Raw genomic sequence first — 21,564 nt, 5'->3', positions numbered from 1 at the left:
TTTTTTTTTTTTTACCAGTACTGGAGTTTATCTTTAAGCATGTATACTAAACATAAGGGGGAAAATAGATGTAACCTATAACGGGACATGGCAGGTAATGGCTTGCATAATTGTCCTACATGTATCTTTATGATTTTTGTTTAAATATCTTTTTACAATGTTTATTAATGATTCCCATGAATAACTGAGAAACAGGGCAACAGAGAAAAAGTAATTCCTTTTTCACTGATTTTCTCTCCCCCCCCCCCCCCCCTCATGTTTTTATATTTCATTGTTTTTTTCTTTTTGTTGTTCGGTCTGTCATAAATAAATTTGTATAAAAATATGAACAGTATTAATACAGTACCATCATTATTAGTCAGGATTTTGAGAGATAAGCTCTCATAAAAATCTTCACAAATTTAAGCCAAAGTACCAGCACAACCAAACATTCTTTCCTCACTACGGCTGAACACTTCCTCGTACTCAAGAGACACACTTGATAAAAGTCACAGCAGTACAAGTTATAAGAACATTTACATTTATTCAGAGAAACTCTGAACATCATTATAAAAACAAAAACAAATACAGAGGTTTGAGATCTACATCCCAGTAACTAATTCAGATGTACATCCCAGTAACTAATTCAGATAGTAGTGCATGTATGTCATGTCCACTAGTCTATGCATAATTACAATAACATGGATTGGTAATTGAAATACATATCATATTTACAATATACATGAACCTTCTACAGGTGTCCTATAAGACGTATAGTCCAATTCAATGTAGAATCTACAATAACAAAGACATATCTACTAAACATATACTGCATGCTTTTAAAACTACTTCTCAGCCAAGTTGCCTAAGGATGCTAATATACTTGCAGCAAAGAGAAGATGTTTTACAAATGTTATTTACTGTAATGGCCTAGACAGATATTTTATTCATTGAGATTTCTTGACTTTATCTGGCCTGCCAGACAATGCAGACCGCAACAAACATAAAACGCAAAACAAGAAGGACTTGTTTGAAGGACTCCATTTAGATTATGTAAAAAGATGCATAATGCACCACCTCCAACTGTTGGTGTAAAAGTATTGGCTTCCTAGCTCATAGATAATCATTTCCATCATGATATTATACCAAGTATACAGGGATCATAATCAAAATAGGAAGAATAAAAATTTAAAGTACTGTATGAAAATATATAATCGGCAGGGGAGGGTTATAGAAATGCCCTCTTATATTGAAAATGAAAATTCAGAGGTCTGCAATTTAATTTCAAGTATATTTCTTGCCCACTGCCAAGTAAGTTCAGAATACCTGTCCTACAATAAGGATATTTTTCTCCTCTGGGTCTGTGACATTAAAAAAAAAAACGTTGGCATCTTGGAATGTACAAATTGGAGGAAAAGATCTCATCTGTTATATAGATATACTGTGAAAATATATTATTAAACCTCTTGAAAATGCCCCTCAAAAAGTAATCATTTTCATCAAGAAGTCCCCTTCAAAATGTGATTAAAAAGGGGTATTTCTGTTTAAACAACAATATTTCTTCTTTTATGAAAATCACCCTAGAAAGATGGAAGAAGTAATCAAGGATTGGTGGCCTTTCTAGATGCATTCTATAACAAATACATACATTTCCTCTTATAAATCTTTCCCCAGTCTCACCACAAGAACAACCTCAACCAATAACTGACAAAATACAGTCAAACCTGTCTTAGTGGCCACCTATCTATGAAGGCCGCCTGTCTATAGGGGCCATGCATTTTGTCTCTCTCGAAAAAAAATATTTGTTGTTGTACCTGTCTAGAAAGATCACCTGTCTACAGTGTCAACTTTCTATTTTTCGTGGGTGGCCTCGATAGACAGGTTTGACTGTATTTGCCATTTAATAAGGTAATGTAGATCTTGTGCAGTCTGTTGTCGGTCTGGTGTTGGTTTGGTAGGACTGGGATGTGAGTGACCATTATAGATAGACAGGTGGCCTTTATTTATACACAGTTAGTCACTGAAGCAGCTTGAACTGTACTCCATAGCCTTCCCGATTTATTTGGAACACACGGCGCACTGCAGTTCATTGCCATCTACATACGGGCCACAAGGTAACCCTCCACCGGTTCCACACACTCCTTCCACAGGATAGAGAAGAGAGCTATTGCCGTCCTCGACCATGGTGCCAGGTCGAGACTCCGCTGCAATTGCAACACAGGTGTAAGATGTTCGCACCTACAAGAAAAGTTGGCAGAGATCATAATACATGGTTGTTATAGTTATAGTCGAACCAGTATTCAGTTGAGTAACTGGGGGGTGGGGTGGGGTACATGTTGGATATGCCAGGCGCGGATCCAGGATTTCTTAGGGGAGGTGGCCCAACTTTTTTTTTTTTGCTCCTGAAAATTTGAAAATCGCGCCGGCCGAAAAGTCGCTCAGTGGGGGGGGGGTAGTGAGCACATTTTTTTTTTTTTGATCCTCAAAAAAAATTTCAATTTGCACCCCCCCCCCCCTTGAGCACCAGGGGGGGGGGGGGGGCCAACCCCAAAAAAAGGTAAAAATCACGTGATTTTACATGATTTTTTTCTCAAGGGGGGGGGGGGGCCCGGGCCCCCCCTGGATCCGCCACTGGGATATGCCCCTCCCCCCCCCCCCCTCTCCTGCCATACTTGATATTTTGATTTTTGTTTTGTGTGTGTGTCTTGTCAGACAGGTACTTTGAAAGTGCAGACTACCCCCAACCCAACCCCTCCAGCTCTCCAGCAAAGACATATGAATATATCCATCTGCCAATTATACCCACGTTTCCATTATACTCCAGGTACACTGACATACTTATCCTTAACAACATACCAAATAAAAAAATTATCAAATTATCAAAACTCATATCATAGAGATATAACTCCATATCAGAGACCCTGGTGAAGACTAATTACGGTAAACAGTTATTTTAGACTTTTGTACCTGTTCAAATTAGATGTACTATTTGATATTTTGATGTTAAAGTTTCAACATTTTTATTTTTATCTCAGAATGTTGCTCCTTTGACCCCTAAATATGTGTAGATGTAAATGTGTCTTTTTAAACCCCATTTTTCCATATCACGATTTGACCATTAGTGTTAGTGATACAAGAAAGAATTAGTCAACGGTCATATCACGAGATTTTCATTTTTGAATGAAATGAATCGACACTGTCCGGAATCGCCCCGATATCAATCCCATGAATATATACTCACATTGTTATTCCTGCTGGACATGAGGATGCCACTGTATTCACGGGTCCAGTTGTCGGGGCAAGTAATCCTTCCAGGAATCATCAGAGTGGCTTGACGTCCTCCCCCAGTCATACAGGCAGCACAGGGGACATCCTACAGGAGGGGGGGGGGGGGAGATGTGGAGAAAGAATAGTTCGAAAATTTACTCATGTGTTCATTTTTTTAATGAAATACAAGTTGAAACATCAACCACCTCCAGATTTCCTTAGAAAAGAGATCCTACCACTGTAATCTTCACCCTCCCAACTTCGTACATCTTCCTCTAATCAGAATAATTATAGCACTTCTGTAACTTTCACATCCTTATATCTCCATTTGGATGTCATATGTATTGCTTTCCCTGCGCCACTTCTCACCCTCGCTACTTCTCACACCCTCAGAAAGAAATATTGGGCCAATGCCCATGGAGATCATATTGGGTAGCCAAAGTTGTTGCCCTTCCTGTACTCCAGGCTGTAGAGCCCACCCTTTCTCACTCCTCATTGCCCCTCTTCCCAGAAAAAAAGAATGATAGTTCCCATGTAACTCACATGCCCATGTAGGTCGGATTGGGTGCCAAAGTTGTTGCCGTTCCTGTACTCGAGACTGTAGATCTTTCCCCTGAAGTCCTGGCTGCCTCCTGTAGTCATGTCATACTCTGGATCGCTCACCATGCACAAGATGTTTCCTCCACCCCCTTTGTTTACTGACATGCTGCTGCCAGATGCTGCAAAACCTATACAACACCACCAGAAATAAAGTGGACATTTTATTTCAGTTCATTTTATCTATTCATTTTCAAGTCAAGACAAGAAAGAATATCACATAATCTTCTAAATAGAAACATATTTAATAAAACATCTGAAGTGGGAGGATCATAAAAAGCACCTAAATGCCTTGTTACTTAGTTAGTTCACAATTTAAATAAATTGGCATTGTATTTTTTGTAACTGTCACTACATTTTACTTTTATTTTGTCTGCATTAAAACACAAAAAAACAGCAAACAATCCTTGATCCACCTGTTAATGGTATTGATGCCTACAGCAGTAATTGTTTCTGATCTCGTACTTTTATAATGCCAATGCAAGAATGTTCAGATTTCAACAAAAACGAACTAACAGACACAATTTATATTGACTCTTATTAATATTTTACATGTTATGCCCTCCCACTGGCACATTAATTGGACAGCACAATAGTTTGTTATTAGGACATCATCACAAGTCTTCTTTACCATCCCCTACCCCGTCACCCTACCCAATTTCGTGTAAATTTAAATTATTCTTTAAGTTGACTGAGTTTGTATGAAGTGGTTGGAGGAGGGCACAAGCCCCCTGTCCCCCTCTGCCCTGTATCGGCCACTGATAAAATCTCTTACATTATTTTCCAAGCTGATTCAATGGTGATATCCTTAAAGCAACAAACAAAAACTTCAATACTTACCAGAATAAACCAAGCTGGATGTATCAGGGCAGTCCCCCACACCCCAGTGAAAGTAAACTGTTCCTGTAGCCGCCTTTACGGAAGCCTCCTCGGAGACAACATCGGCCCTCGGCGCCCCTTGAAACCTGGTACCGGGACCCTGAATTGGCAATGACAATGAAGACAACAATAAAAGGAAATGTATAGCGACAGCAGTAAATACATGTTTCTTTGATTAAGATAAGATTTCAACATTATACATCTGATTTCAAAGAAAGGAAGGGAAGTGGTATTTCTTTATCTGTCCATATCTGATGGATATGTTCACAGATGAAAGAAAGATAAGGAAATGATTTTGAACTATGTGTGTTTTCTCTGTGTGTGTGTGTTGGGGGGGGGGGGTCTCTCTCTCTCTCTCTCTCTCTCTCTCTCTCTCTTTCTCTCACATGTATTAGTAACATTTTGGTTAACGTTTGGTCGACGTTCTTTTTTTAATTTACATACAAATATGTCCATTCGGTCTATATTTTGAATAACTTGAATAAGTTCGGCTTAAGTCGATTTTTTTTCTTCTTCTGTATGTTCATAAATATGCAAGGACAGCGCCGTCAGGCGAACTTCTAAGCTGCTTCATTTTTAATTTTAAGCTCGAAGAAATTGACATTGACAGGTTTATCGTTGGATGAATTTAGAATGGTTTCCAACCTCGATTGAAAAAAAGACCTCTATGAAAATCAATCCACGGAAGTAACGGAAATTTTACTGAATATCTTGTTGGCGCGCCAACAATTGACTTACATGGGACATAATACCCAAAGTGTACTAGTCATGAACGGGGCAAAAATAATAACAATATTAAGGGGAGTGGCTCAATTCGTCTTTAAACCAGATGTAGTCATGCAGGCCGTATTTCAGACTCCAGCCGTAGCCAGGTCGTTTTTTTAGAATCCAGTCGTAGTCAGGTCGTCTCTTAGAATCCAGTCGCAGTCAGGTCGTATGTCAGACCCCAGTAAAGTCCTCTTTCAGACCCCAGTCTATAAGTCAGGTCGTCTTTTAGAATCCAGTCGTAGTCAGGTCGTCTCTTAGAATCCAGTCGTAGTCAGGTCGTCTCTTAGAATCCAGTCGTAGTCAGGTCGTCTCTTAGAATCCAGTCGTAGTCAGGTCGTATGTCAGACCCCAGTCAAGTCCTCTTTCAGACCCCAGTCTAAGTCAGGTCGTCTTTTAGAATCCAGTTAGTCAGGTCGTCTCTTAGAATCCAGTCGTAGTCAGGTCGTATGTCAGACCCCTGTCAGGTCCTCTTTCAGACCCCAGTAGTCAGGTCGTCTTTTAGAATTAAGTCGTAGTCAGGTCGTTTTTCAGTCTCCAGTCTTATAGTAAGATCGTGTTTCAGAATCCATTTACATTTTACAGCAAGATCATCTTTCATTCTTAACTCGTCATCATTTCGTCATCATGGTCATTTTTCAGTCTCCAGTCTTATAGTAAGATCGTGTTTCAGAATCCATTTACATTTTACAGCAAGATCATCTTTCATTCTTAACTCGTCATCATTTCGTCATCATGGTCGTATTGAGGTCGTCTTACGGAACTCATCCTAGTCCCATTATCATGACTCCAGTCATAGTCAAGCCATCTTTTAGAACAGTATCGTGGTAAGGTCTTCCAGGCTCCAATCGGAGTCAGGTATCTCTTAAATTCTAGTCGTAGTCAAGCTGTCTCTCAGACTATAGCCGTTGTCTGATCGTCTTTCAGATCCTCAGTCCCCGCGATCATCTTTCAGAGTCCGTTCATAATCCGGTCGTCTTTCATTTTCCAGTCATAGTCAAATCGTATTTCAGAAACCTCCAAAGCCAAGTCAGGTCATATTGCAGAAGGCCATGTTGTGGTCAGGTGGTCATTTGCGGAACAGGAAAGGTTGACGTGGACCTGAAGCTCATTCTGACAAGCTGTATTGCGGTCAAGGTGTACTAACCAAAGTTAACAAAAACTTTCGAAGCTGTCAGAATTTATCCAGGCATTTCAAAAATACTCATCGTTTTGGGAGCGACAGTATATACGACACTTATCTCAATGTTTACACATCCGCTGACCGTGTGAGCTTTTGGTAGACCAATTACAGTTGACATGGCGCTTGATTTGGTTGCCGAATGTTGTCTTCAAAAAGTTAAAATAAGTTACATGAGACCTTCATTCATGTTCCACTTTTAATGATAGTGTATCTGCATGTCGGCATGCAAGGACTATAGTGAGTAATGGCATTGTGTTCTTCCGAGTGGCCTTTCTCGAGATTCTTTGAAATTCCAGATTCATTGATTAGTTTATTCCGAAGGTTCATTTTAATCATCAAAAGATTACCTAGAGTTAAACAAAGACATATTTGATCCAAAATAGCTCAGAAGTGGCAACTAGTATATTAGGCAAATTTGTTTGTTTTTTTTGTTACCCGACTGCTAAGAACCTGAGGAAAGCATAATGTGTTTATGTTTTTTTATGCTTGTATAGGTAAGCAACCAGGGTACCAACGGCTTTAAGTCTTCTCCGACGGACTTGGTAATGAGGATAATGCCTTAGGCAAACGGAATTAGACCATCGGCTTGTTTTCAAACCCGGGATCACCGGGTTACGAGACAACAGTACTGCTCTACCACTGAGCCATCGCGCCATCCCCAATTGCCTTCTTTGGGGGACAAACCGTATCCTACAGCATGTTTTCAGTGAGTATTTAAACAGTTGTCCAACATTTGATAATAGAATGATTAGTAATTATGATAAAATATTATTGTGAAAGAAAATCCACAAAGGAAGTATGATATTACTATACAATAAGTGCCAGGCAAATGTGCCCCTTTGCCACATTTCTCAAGGGTTATAGTTTTACCAAATCTATTGTGATGTTATATAGGATTGTCATGTAGCTAATTAAATGGAGGCAATATTGCAAAAGCTTCTGTGTTTTTGACAATTCTTGTGTTTATTCTTTTTTGCCTGTGGGTTTTGTGTCGTTTGGCAAGTATATGGAAAACTAGCGACTGAATCCTTGCACTCCAACAGAGAAAGTGACTACATTGAATGGGGCAATTTACTTTTTTTCAAAATATCTCTCTGCTAAAATCATTATTGCAGACCAGCTAGATGAAATCAATAACCTTTTTGGAGGACACCTGTATATTACATCCTTTTGTTTTGTTGATGTATCTCAGATTGCTATGGTTGGGGGTCAAAGAGAGCAGGCTTTTCCCTTCTATCAGGATGTTTAAACTAATCACGTGGTACAAACGCGTGATATTACAAAGATTGAGGTGACGAGGTGATTTAAGGTCACGTCAAAACTTTGTTATGCACCTGTTTATTCTTCAATCGGTTCTTTTTAAATAAGATTTTTTTCTCCAATTCCTTTATATGTGAATGAATTTATATATATATATATATATATATATATATGTTTATTTAAATATATTTAATGTGGTGTAACCAGATATCTTTTTCATTTGTAACTAGCCGACCGTCATGTCATATTCGAAAGTTAAATGCTTGTGTCAAAATAAACACTAATAATAATAATATTCCGCTGTTAAAAATACTATTGATATCGCAGTGTCTTCTGATTTTGTTTGTTTGTTACGTTGTTGGATTGTTTCTTTTAAAAAAAAAAACTCATTTCAATGGTGTGGAAAATGTAGACAACTGCGTTACAAAAGTCCACCAAGCTATTAATAGACATTTCAGTGACATAATCATGAGCACAGCGATGTTACAAAGGTCTTATCTTTTAGACATATCAGAGGTTTGCAACCGCTTTCTTTCATGAGCTGGAAGGGTTTTAAACACACTGGACAATGAGAAGAAAAAAGTGATGAAAATCAATATAAATATGGCGTGCGGAAAACTAGCAGGGATTCACGATTTTGTCTGTTTAAGATATCAGTGAAAATTCCTGGATTGCCAATTAAATAATTATGCACAGAGCAGTCTACTATACGGAACAAAGAGCTGATGTTCTGATGTACATTTTTTCTTCAACATAGGCCTAATACAGAAGACATGACTAAATATAAAGATATGACTTTATTTATAAAAATTGAACAAATTGAAATCTTATATTCAACACAGAATATCAAATGTTCTATCTACAATGATTTTATAAAACGTTGTCGTAATTAATATGTTTAAGTCGGCACAAGTCTTAGTTATTTTGTTCATATTATTTTACTAATGGATTTTACAAAAGCAAATATCTTCAATCTCGTTTTATGCTTTTTATTTGTATGTGTGTTGTTTTTCTACTTCAAGATAGAGCAAGTTGAGATAACGATACGAATACATCTGGTATCTTAGAAGAATATCAGAAAGAAAGAAATATTTCAGTATTCATTTTAGTATTTCATCTAGTTGTCCACAAAGCAACCAAGGTTTTTGTCTTGTTGAGCCCAACCTACTTTTAGACTGAGACACACTAATTTGTGTAATTGATGATGAGTCACTTTAGGCTGCTTTTGAGATTAATTCATTTTGGAGTACATGATCGCACTTTTTAATAGCGAGTGAAAGATGTCTGTATCGTCGATTAATTGGTAGAACATGAGATTAATCGATAGACCACATCAGAGAGATCGGAATTGAAAAACCACGATATACATTAAGAACTATGAGACCGCACTGTTTCCTTTCGTTTCTTTTTTGTTTGTTTGTTTCAAATCAAATTATAGCAGTTAATATGACACTAATTCAATCTAAAATTGTGTCAAAGGTAAAGGTGGATTAAGTGTTCAAAAGGATGGTAAATTAAAGAGGATATAGTTTTCCTCTTGACTTGTGTGTTTGCTCTCTTTGTCAAATCTACAACTTTTGTCCTTTTTAAGGAAAATAATTTTTGGGGTGTGTTTTGGTTTACTAACTACTTGACCAATATATATATTTTTTTATACTGAGTACTTTTTGGTCGACCTTTTTATACAAGGACTGTAAACCGAAACTGGGATACTCGGGGAAGAAGGGGAAAAGATTCGTGTTTTGATAGCCCAGTTTTATACCCATCGTGACAGATGCCATGTCGTTATAAATTAGGTCCATGTTATAAGAGTGACGACTGTGATTATTTTGGTTTTGCAATTTGCGGAAAGCCATGCACTGTATTATGCCATCCTTCAACCTGGATAAAATGGCGTAGTATGGATCCAACAATTTAGGATGAGGTGTTATAATAGGAGGGTGGGGTGTCTTACTCGTTGAAATGAATGCGAATTAACAAGGCCATCGATTATAGGACGGTGATTGCGAAGTCTTTTCATTTTTTTTTCTCGGTCCTCTTACTTTTCCTTTCTTTGTCTTCTTTCTATCTTCCCCTCATTGTTACTTTTTTTTTTTTTTGGGGGGGGGGGCGTTCAATTGAGTGGCATGTACCTACCCGTCCCCTTGTCCCTCCCTTTTCTACGCCACCGCCTGGATTGTAATAGAATGATCGATGAATCAAAACATTCAAATGTCGAAATGTTTTATTTAGTTAATGGAAGTTTGTGATTGTAGCTCACAAATGTCGGTCAAAGACGGAAGGAGCGGTGATTGACACAATTTTAGTTCGGTTGTTGCTATTTCCACTTTCAAATTCACTATTAAAATCACCTTTTTAAAAATTCTATTATTAATCTTATGAACCTACAAAGATAACATCATGTTTTCTTTTGATCTGTCTGTAAAAAGCTACGTCATTAAAAGAAAACAGTATATGGAAATAGGGTGCGGTTGCCTTGCCTATGAAATGAAAGTGATTATTCGTGAAGTATTAAGCTTACATTCGCTTGACATCTCATCGCCGAAGGTTTCTCATAAACGCCCTTTTTTGTATATATTGTGAGGATCAAATTTATGTGTTTTTTTTAAATAAAAGGATAAAATAAAATCCATTGATAATAATCTAGACTGGATGCAGCATTTTTAAAATACCCTTAACTAGAGCTGAACAACTTGATAAATTAAAGTATAGTTTTGATAGGGGGAGTTTTTTTTTAAATTTGTGTTGGTTAAAATGTTTTTCTGGTCCAGACTAACCTAAAATAATACATGACTTATAATTACAATTCAGGACAACTTTTCTACACTTTTAAAATGTCTTTCTAGAGTGCAGAGTCTTCAGTGTTAGAAATACACATATTATGACAATTCCAGTGCCATGATACATGACCGCTAAGTTTTTCACCTTGATATCGGGTCCAATTCCTGTTCTTTGACCAGAAATAAAATCACTTCCTTTATCAAACACAACTACTTTGTGCAACAGGTGAAACTCGTATCACTTGTAAAGTCTCTTTACCCCTCTTCCTTATTATTATTACCATATTTTACAGTAGGCTTGATGGTAACGTTGATCTAAAAAGCGGTTCGAACCAGTTCAAAGTTTGCTGACCAGTGTCCAACGACTTTCGACCTCTTCCAATAACTATATGACAGGGGCGTTGATCTATATTATGGATTGGAGGGGGGGGGGGCTGCAATGATGTTTCAATAAGCTTTGTGGCAACGGAAAGTTTTTGTAAGACTGTAGATGGGGCGGCATTGCCCCCCCCCCTTTTTTTTTTTTAATGGGAGGGGGCGAGTAGAAAATGTTGATAAAATAGTCTGTTACGAATAAAAGGTCTATTCACGATTGGGTGAAGGATGTGAGTGAGGAATAAATTAAAACTTTTCCATCCATTTCCAATGTTGCAGTATAGAACTCTGCGTACTTTTTTAAATATTATCATATCAATATTACCATTTGATTTGATTTGATTTGATTTGCTTTATTGGTTTCTTCTTCATCTTCTTTATCATCATCTTCATCAACATCTTCATCACTTGTATCTCCCCGGTAACGTGTTAATTATTGCACCCCATTATGCCTAAGGTTATACGCGTAAATAGCCGCTCATATTGCGAGGTCGTGTGGTGACCGAGCTGAAAAATGTTCATGGAAAAAAAAGTGCATCGCGATATAATGCTTCATTTTAAACTGAACATTTGTCCATTTCCTGCATGAAAAATAGTCTCTTCAGGATCCATCCATTATTAATGAATCCCCAGTTCCTTTGAATAACATTTCTTCTCCTTTTCTGAATATTAACGGGCCTACCCCCCCCCCCCCCCCCCCTCTCCATTCAATCCCGCGAGCGACGCTACAATATTGTTACCAGTTTCTCGTGCAGATGTTTCTTTTTAAAAGGGAGGAGGGGTCTCAAGAAGTTAATAGTTTCCCTGCATATTTTTTTCTAGAATGTAAAGGGCTATACGTGAAAAAGGGAATAGTGCCACATCTTGCTATCGAACTGCATAAGCTCACCGTATAATCAGTTTTCTCCATTTATTTCGCTTGGCATGAAAAAACAAAACAAGGAGAGCCATTAAAAAAGGAAGCCGTTGTAGGGAAAAGAAACAGGGGTTTATTTTTCTTGGCTCGTGATGTTTGACTCCAAAATAAAAACAATCTGAATTTTTCTCATGTTCTAAATTCTTCAATTTGACCATAAATGAATGTCAACTCCTTATATACCAAATTTCTTCTTTGTAATGGAATAAATATTTGCCAGATGCCGGATTGTTTGCTGTTTCGAAAGCGTTTTTTTTTTCTTTTCTTGGCGGCTAGTCCCCCCCCCTCCCCCCCCCCCCCCCCCGTCGAATAATAATCTTTGATAACCAACAAGCCCTCATCGTCTCGAGCATAGGTGGGGTGGGATGGTGGGGGAGGCGGAGCAATCCCCCCCCCCCCCCCTGGCTCCACCTCTATACATTATGTATGTGATGTAAGACAGATAAGACACCAAAGACAATTCAGCAAGTCTATTACGACTTGCTGAATGCAGTTAAAAAGATCTCCATTCAGGTGGGAAATCGGTGCCGATAAATAACTGTCAACCATGGACAGTTTCACACCTGTACTACGGATATTCAGCAGGAGACACAGTCCAGTTAACCGTATACATAACCGGTTGTGATATTGTCAGCATATAAATATCCTCTTCCCTCTTGTGCAAGAAAAACTCTTTCTTGCACAAAAAAGAAAGTTTCATGAAAAGAAATAAGAAGTATTATTATTCAATGACAAAAAGAGGAGTGAGATAAAAGACACAATGGTCAGCGGAATTATTAAACAGAAAAAAGTGTGACGCGAATTGTTTCCCTTTCCGGAGTAAAACTGTGTCAATTATAGGTCGTTGGAGATTTTATAGGTTTGTTGAAAGATGTATACATGTACTGAAAGGTGATTATGCAGTACTATATAGGATACTATAGGGCAGAGGTGTCCATCTCGAGGGATATGGACAAATGCCCACAAATGATCGCTAAATGACCTGGATCGGCGTCCCAGGGGTTAATCTATATTATGTATTTTTGAGGTATGTACAATTTTCTTTACGTTTTGATATGTTATGTAAATCAATGAAGATGTATGTTTTGCATATTTTGTACTGAATGAATGCAATAAAGAATGCTACAAAACAAAAAATAGGGATCGGGTCAAATTAAGTGGCCCTAGATTTACGGAATGAGGGCGATCGAATACAGTTGATTAGACTTTATTCCGACTTTATCCACCATTCTTGCTAACATCATTATTGCCGATTGTATCAGGACAATCACACCCTGGACAATCACTCCCCGGAAAATTACCCCCGGAAAAGTACCCCCAAAGGACAATACTCCCCCCCCCCCTTCCCGGAAAATTACCCCCGAGTATAACCGCTCCCGAAGACAATTACCCCCACGGAAAATTACCCCCCCCCCCCCGTAGAACATTACCCCCACATTCGGGAGATACAAACTATTTTCCACGGGGGGGGGGGGGGGGGGTTGTCCTTGGGGGTTATTTTCCGGAGGGTATTTTCATGGGGCTTTCTGGGGGATAATTTTCCTAGAACCATTGCCGATTGGTCTGGATGCGGGATGAAAATTTGTGAGTTAGACTTACGACATGGCATTTCCATTTTCAAGTCATTAATCTAACATTTGCCGCTCTTGACCCAGGTGAAGTGAGTACCTATTAAGGTTTATCATTGAAATAATGCAAGGCCGGAATTATAGCACATTAGGAGGAAGCGGTGTTATGATTGGAATATTATCATGATTATCCGATCATGATGTTTCCAAGATGTGAATAATATTGATATAAACATGTAACATACCAATCTTATTATATAGTATCTTCTATCAAAAGCGCTCTATAAACATCAACTCAATGTTGAAAGTGGTGTTAAAGGAATACATCTTTATCGTTTACATGAACAAATCGTCGATGTTGTTCAACAGGAATTAAGTACTGAAATTCAAAGAGGTTCAGTATAATTAAAATCAGGTAACAATCAAATTCAGGGAAGAGTTACCTCCATTGCATTTCTCAGTTGATCCATTGCATGTGTTTGGTTTAACATCTGTATTTCTTGAGCGTGGATCAGTTCTCTGTTTGTCATCAGAACGGTGTTTGCCCGACATAGCTCCACGTAGACTGCAACCAAACCGAGCAGCGCTCCACAAGCAATGAAGACAGCTGCCACTGTGCAGTATGGTATCATCCATCTGTTAGGAATTGAGCACAAATTATTGTCGATTGTCATGATAACTGTGTACCATAACCCAAATATGTTTGTTTTTTCTCTCTCTTTTTTGGTCTTTATGAGGGGTCCACACTTTACAAGACATGCTTTAAGTGGAGCCCTCCATTTTCACTTGACATATAAATATACAACAACATTTTGATTTTTATTCTTGATTTAGATTGTATAATATGATTATCTTATAATATTCCTTGTAACTTAATTAAGAATAATATACTAATGTTTTTTTTACAATGCATGACAAATAACATCAGCACTTGTATGACTACTTTTGTATACTTTGTAAAATGTTGTTTGCAATTTATTTATTGTATATAATTTGTATTTTCCTTGTTGAAAATGGAAATAAAAACTTGAACTTTAACTTGAACTTGATTCGTGTGCTGTGAAGCATCGTATTATAACATGAATGGCTGCAGACTGTTTCGAATCAATGTAATTATGTTTACATCCTATACGAAGTATTCTTTTCAATAAAAGGAAGTTAAGGAAACGGTTAAGCTCAAAGATTATGAAACCGGTGTAAACATATCCGTAAAAGAAAAACTACTTTGAACATATTGTGATCATAATAGGCCTGACAAAACTCGCGGTTATAATTCTCCCCGGTAATTCTCCCATTAAACAACATTTAATGATTTGTCAGCTAAAAATCGTTTATTTGTACATTTGGACAATTATTAATTTCCCAGAAATTGAAATCCAGGCATCTAATTCTCATGAACTCTACGTGACTTATTCTTTGTTAACAAAGAGTACTATGAACTGCCATAGAAAATTCAGTGTTTTGGGGACAAATTTCGTGTCATAATAATTCGTGAACTCATTCAAGTAGCCTTGGAATACATTTCTCGTATAAATTTGTTTTAAAAGAATGTTGGAAAGATCAGTTTTGTAGATCATAGAGATTATTCCAAATGAACTTTCACTGAATTGGCGAATGTACGTAGGTATAACTTAAAAATGTTTCCTTAACATATTAAACGACAAGCCTTTTCCTTGGATTTTCACATCTTTTTTCCCCTTCCTTTCCTCTTATTCTTCTTCTTTTCTTTTTTTCTTCTTCTCTTCCTTTTTTTCTTCTGTTGGCCAACAAAATTCAGTCCATTAATATGATTCTTTAAAAAATCTGTTGTGAGACAAACCGGCAACAGTTGGTCTCCAGTCCATTTCCGAAAATAGTCCAGCTCCTAACTTAAACCCTTTAAATAACACTATACAACCAAACTGTGCTTTTGCGATTAACACAAATGTTACAAAAGGAAGGAAAAAAATTAGAGCTCAGCCAGTATCTTATAAATCGATAAGAATTTATGTTGTTGTTATTGTTTGTATGTACAGAATTATCGATGTTTTATCATAACTTAATCACAATTATAATTAATAAATGACAACCATTTGTTAAGCTAAGATCCTCCTTTGTCATTTGATGCAACTCATATGATGCATATTTCACGCATGAGTGATTAAAATCAATTTGAAGAGAGGGAACCAAAAAGTTATTTGGCGGACAGTATCTGAATTTCCAAAAAGAAAAAAAAATCACATTTCTAGAAAGATCAGTTTCTGCCCTTTCATGACACCTCAATCAGGAAAAATGAGCAAGGAATAAAAAACGTTCTGTTTGTTTAAAGTGATGCTTGCATTTCCATAATTGTATTAAACGAATTCGTTTTCATTGGCTGCCTGCCGTAGCAACAAACGGAATGGACAAAAGACTTAACTCCGTTTCGTTGACGATCAGCCATAGACGAAAGATTTCTCCTTGAAATTCAATATACCGTCCGCCAAATGACTTTTGGTTTCCTCTCTTCAAATTAATTTAAATCACTCATGCGTGAAATATGCATCATATGAGTTGCATCAAAATAAAGAGGAGGATCTAAGCTTTACAAATAGTTGTAATTTATTTATTATAATTGTTATTACGTTATGATAAGACATCGATGATTCTCGGTTTCGTTTTTTTTCTGGGACGCACTGTATATATATATATATAGAATAAATAATTTAATGTCGATCCTCCGTCACGGCGATATACAAATCGTAATAATTAAAACAACCGAAATTAAAATCCTTTAGAGAGTTCTCTTCTTCACCATGACTGGTTTCAATTTGATTTCTTCAGATAGAAGAAAAAGTATTATGATTATAACAATTGCAATGACGGAAACTGATCATGATGAAGAAGTGAACTCTCAAGGCTTTTAATTTCAATTGTTTTAATTAATATTTGTATATTGCCGTGAAGGAGGAATATCCAAATTGAATTATTTGTTTATATTGTGGATGAAAAAAAAAGTAATTTAACAACATACCTGTGTTTATTCATCATATTGTTTCGGATGAGCTGTTTGTTAAGATGGGTGTCGTAGCTGGCGTAGTCGAAATGGACTTGATCAAGCCCTTTATCGCAGACGACGGTGGTCGAAGCAGACGATCGAGATGATGAGCACTGGTCTGATTTCCCGTCCATGGAACAGCAGATGGGATTCTCCATACGTCTTTTTGCAGCTTAAGTAGGTATTCGTCAGCGTCCACACAACACTAAGCGCCTTCTAGTTCAAACACGTTCGGCTCAAAGTCGGCGGCGAAGGCGAAGTTCAGGATCGCGTTGCGTTTCGCTGAAAACACTCTCAAGCGTTTTGAAAGTGATTACAAAAGAAACGCGTTTGTGGATCAAGATTTCAATAAATCTTCAGACGCAGGCGGTTTGGATTTGATGTTTCCAAAAAATAAATACCGCTAGACGATTCAAAACATCTGGTCTGCTCATGGACGTCTGCTCAAACCAATGAGCCAGCTTAATGATTTCGCCTGCTATTTATAGCAGAAGATCGCGAGAATGGTTTTGATTTTTTTTTTTTAACAATCTCAACACGGTCGCATTTTAGAGGCTTGGTGTTGGTTGCCATTTTTGCGCATGCGTATTAAATTAGACCTTTGATAAAGGAAGTCGGATCTTTCCCAACCTTTTTCTATTATTTTGATAATAAACTCATTGTCATTTCGAGAGCGATCTCGTATGGTCCAAGGTTACATCGCCAATGACGTCAGGGAGGGGAGGGGGAGCTGCTTCAAAATAAAAATCCATTACTTAGGCCATGTCAAATATCGTACAATCATAGAAAATGAAAATGTTTGTTAGTACACTTACAAAAATGACGTCACTTAGATACTTATCATTTCTTCCTCATTATCATGATTAAGACTTGATAAATTTAGAATCAAAAGCAAAAGTATCCTTGCTGAAATGTTCACTTTTCTATAGTAAACTACTTAAGCAAATGAAATTGATAAATTATGTCCGACACCCGAACTTCCACACCCCATTCTAAATGCCCTCGTATTATGAAAAACTAGTAATATGCTGCAAACATAATTATATAGATATTTTGTCCCTCGAATATGTGCATGATATTATATTAATTCCATCTTTGCGTGTGATCCGGCACTAAGTCGAATCCTTATCGCGTCGTACCGGGGAGCTGATGTGCCACCCCCCCCCCCCCAAAAAAAAAGCATTTTCTGTGTGAAGAAAACTTAATAATGATAATAACAATAACATTCATGATCTGGATTTATTTCGCGCGTAATACGAAGTACCGTCGCTAAGCGCTGTACATATATTATTATCCCGGTCATCAGATTCATTCTCGCACAATGTGCACCATCTCCAATCCCTAGGCGTATTCCTACCACATGGTCACTGTGAAGGGCATATTATGGCAAATACTATGACACAAAGGCTTTTGTCATCCTACCAGGTCCCCATTTCCTTCCTGGGTATGGAGTGGCAAAAGTAGATTAATGCCTTGCCAAAGGACATTAGTGCCGTGTCGGGGATCGGACCCGTGACCTTTGCATTTTGAGTCATGTGCTTAAACCAGTCGACTACGACACTTGTACTCTCTAATAGAAACATGCAGAACCTTACAACGTTCCTCGGAGGAGAACAGTTTCTTTGAATTTCAATTTCAAAAAACCTTTTAGAACCATCTTTTTTCTGAGAACATATTGAAATTATGTCATGCAATCAATAATGATACTGACAATCTGAAATCAATTTGCAAAGTATGACTCTAAGTTTCTAACAGTGATATATTTTAAGATGAAACAAATTAATGTTTTGTTTTTAAAACTTGTGAAGAAGAGCGATAATTAAGCGTACGTGCGCTGTAGAATTCACACGTTTGATCTGATTACGATCTTGATCTGATTTCAACATAGTTTCACTGACTAATACTTTAGTTATAATACCCAAAGACAGTTTACAAGGCACTGACATCCATTAAGGCTGTCGTTAGGACAAGGTTCCAAGAATGTTTAATGTAGGGCGGTCATTGCGATATATCAATAAGCCCGTCCATTGCCCATCAGCCGATTGTGATAGTCTATATTGAAGAAGAGGGATTAAAGAGCAAATAGGATTTTCCTCAGTTTTAGGGGGGTGGGTGGGGTGGGTGGGGTGGGTGGGGTCCTCTCAAGAGTAAAAGAACGGAGGGGCGAATGTAGCACTGAAAAGCCTCTTTTCCATGTTTTTTTTTTGTGTTCAGTAGGAGGTTGCGGCGTGTTCGCATTCACTCTGGATATGCGTATGGTTAAGAAATAAAGGCAACCTTGCTAAAATAAGGTTAATGGTTATGAGAGTTTTAATTTATTATTATCATTTTGTTGATCCCCCAATCAATGCTCGTACTAAATGTTCTTTACTTACTCACTACCAGCTTCCTTTATGCGCTGCTTCTCTTATCTCCCCCTTACCAGGAGCGGTTCTAGAAGGCTTTTTATTGGGGGGGGGGGGGTTGAGTCCCCAAATCCTCATTGGAATCACTCTACTGCCTTAACCTCTCCAACTTCCCCCCTTTGAAATTTCCTCAATTCAATCCAAATATTCTCATTTTTTACTTCTTCGTTATGTTTGTCTTGGTCTTTCTATTTTCTGGTATACATGCGTCAATTGTGTGCATGATTTTGACATACACAGTTCGTAATATTTATGAATGCGAGATATCTGCCCCCTCCCTTGCAATTTTAGCGGCGTATCAAAAATTGGAAAATAAGGGGACGCCCTCCTCATAGCATGTAGACGAGGCCGGAGCTTCCGAGGCCGAGGCCGAAGCCGAGACGGAGGCCTAGGTATTGCCTTCGATATCGAGGCCGGAGTCTCTGAAAATGAAACTGAGGCCAGATGTTGTTATTGTATATTTTTAATGTTATGCCTGGCTTAATCCCATCTTGTTTGTGATGATCCCATTGTTAAAAACACAAACGAATTGTAACAGGTTAATGTAATAGCTCATGGCTAAGTATTTATCGGGAAGACACGTACTATAATAGTAACCTTCTCGCACGTATGATATGTTTAACAGAGTAAACTTCTCAATGAAATACTACATGTATGGCTAATAGGACCTTGACCAGCCGGTATAATGTATCTGGTCATCCGATGACCAATACCAACTGCAAGTTACATTGAATATATCTTGGGCTTGAAACCGGGGGGGGGGCGTCGGACCCCAGTTTTTCATTATACTGGAGACGCCACTGACCTATATATCCACGTGCTTTAGTAAATTATGACAAGCTAATGCACTACAAACAAGTTTGGATAAGACAATGTCATCTTGCTTAATGGCGTTATTGTTTAAATTTGAAATTCAAAAGATTTAAATGATTTTGAAAATCCAGTCATGATGGCCTACTTTATTCCAGTTTTGCTTTTCACGTGCCTCATACCAAAATAGGAGCAAAGACCGCATAAAAAAGGGTACGTTTATAGATCATATTGAACAGATGATAACATTTAAAAGAACGGAGGCGTGATGGCTCATTAGTAGAGTAATGGTCTCGTAACCGGGAGGTCCCGGGTTCGAATCCAAGCCGATGCAATAGATGCAATAGATCCATTTGGTAAGGCATCAATCCTCATTACCAATTCCTCCAGAGAGGACTAAAAGCAGTCGGTCCCCTGGTTGTTTTTATGCTTACACGCACACGCATGGTTTTTAGCAGTCACGTAAAACGAGCTAACCAACCAATATCACAGCAAGCGAGCTGTGATATCTTTTTGGTCTTACTCATGAATACCATAACAAAGCGGGAACTATACACAATCAAACAATATACCCCACAGTTATGAAGAATCTATTTCCAGCAACTGCATTGTTTTACAGTAAAGTGATATCAAACCATTCTCATTCTGTTATTCAAAATAAAATCAGTCAATGGCCTAAGTATTGTTCTGTTAGTCTCTTGTATAGTAGAATTCGATTTGACAGGAAAGGCATATTTTCTGGATATAACAAACGGAAAATGTATATTTTCCCAATCGAACTAGTTTTAGAAACCCTGGTTCAATCGTTATAATGATTATGGAGGGGGTGTGCAATTTGAAAGTTCGACATTAAACATAGTAAAGAAATTGGGTACAAAGCCCTCCTTTCATGAATAACAAAAGGTACTTCTTTTAGGAAATTGTGTGTGTATATATATATATATATATATATATATGGATAAGGCAGACTAATGGAGCATGGTTGCAACTCCGAGTTTCACGCCTTGCGAGCGATCATCAGGCAACTGGTAGCATGATTACTCTACAATCTACAATACGTTCAAAATAAGGAATACAATACAATACAAAACAATAAGATTTATGCTCCATTAGTCTGCCTTATCCAATATATATTTTGCTCTGCCCATAAGCATTGAGTACTGTACGGAGGAATAGACCAAATCTAAGTATATATATATATATATATATATATATATATATATATATATATATATATAATTATCATTGTCTTTTAAAAAAGTTTCATTTCCCAACCTATCGTCACCCTAACACTTCGTCTAATACACAATGTTCCTCTCTTCACACCATATTTGAGATTACGAGAGCTGGAAAATGACAATAAAAATAGCGTGTAATCTTAATATGAAAAGATTTCGTCGTAATCCAGTCATGCAAAAAGACGCATATACCGTAATACTAAACTTTGACCAAAAAGGATTGTTGCATGAAGTTGTGGGGACACGGAGTCCATGATCTGGAATTAAGTTGATCATTCGGATGTAGAGCGGAAAAGAATGGTTCCGTTTAACGCTCTGAGATCAATAGGGCATTGGATGAAATATAAGATACACTGGAAACAATTATGGCTTCGTGTTTATATTAGAAATAATCATGCCCTTGTGTGTTTACAAGCTAGGTCGAATGGACTTGGTGGGAGGTTGTTTAGCTTCTGGTGGCGTAACTACGTTAGGGGCAAGGGGGCATCCGCCCATTACATGGCCCCCCCCCCCAAAAAAAAAGAAA

General features: G+C 37.7%; 1 protein-coding gene across 1 annotated transcript; it reads right to left on the bottom strand.

The window, feature by feature from the left end:
• Positions 1-1,201: 1,201 nt before the first annotated feature.
• On the bottom strand, positions 1,202-17,096 carry LOC752677. Its single transcript, XM_001179840.4, has 6 exons — positions 16,562-17,096; positions 14,013-14,205; positions 4,684-4,822; positions 3,790-3,974; positions 3,221-3,352; positions 1,202-2,217 (listed from the first exon to the last, which is right to left on the bottom strand). Exons 1-6 carry the CDS (start codon positions 16,741-16,743, stop codon positions 2,038-2,040), a joined length of 1,011 nt encoding a protein of 336 aa, XP_001179840.1. The 5' UTR covers positions 16,744-17,096; the 3' UTR covers positions 1,202-2,037.
• Positions 17,097-21,564: the final 4,468 nt, after the last annotated feature.

The sequence above is a fragment of the Strongylocentrotus purpuratus genome, unplaced genomic scaffold, assembly GCF_000002235.5.
Source record: "Strongylocentrotus purpuratus isolate Spur 01 unplaced genomic scaffold, Spur_5.0 spur5_scaffold_6, whole genome shotgun sequence".
Classification (NCBI taxonomy): domain Eukaryota; kingdom Metazoa; phylum Echinodermata; class Echinoidea; order Camarodonta; family Strongylocentrotidae; genus Strongylocentrotus; species Strongylocentrotus purpuratus.
The sequence above is the reverse complement of the archived record's forward strand: the minus strand, read 5'-3'. Positions and strand labels throughout refer to the sequence as shown.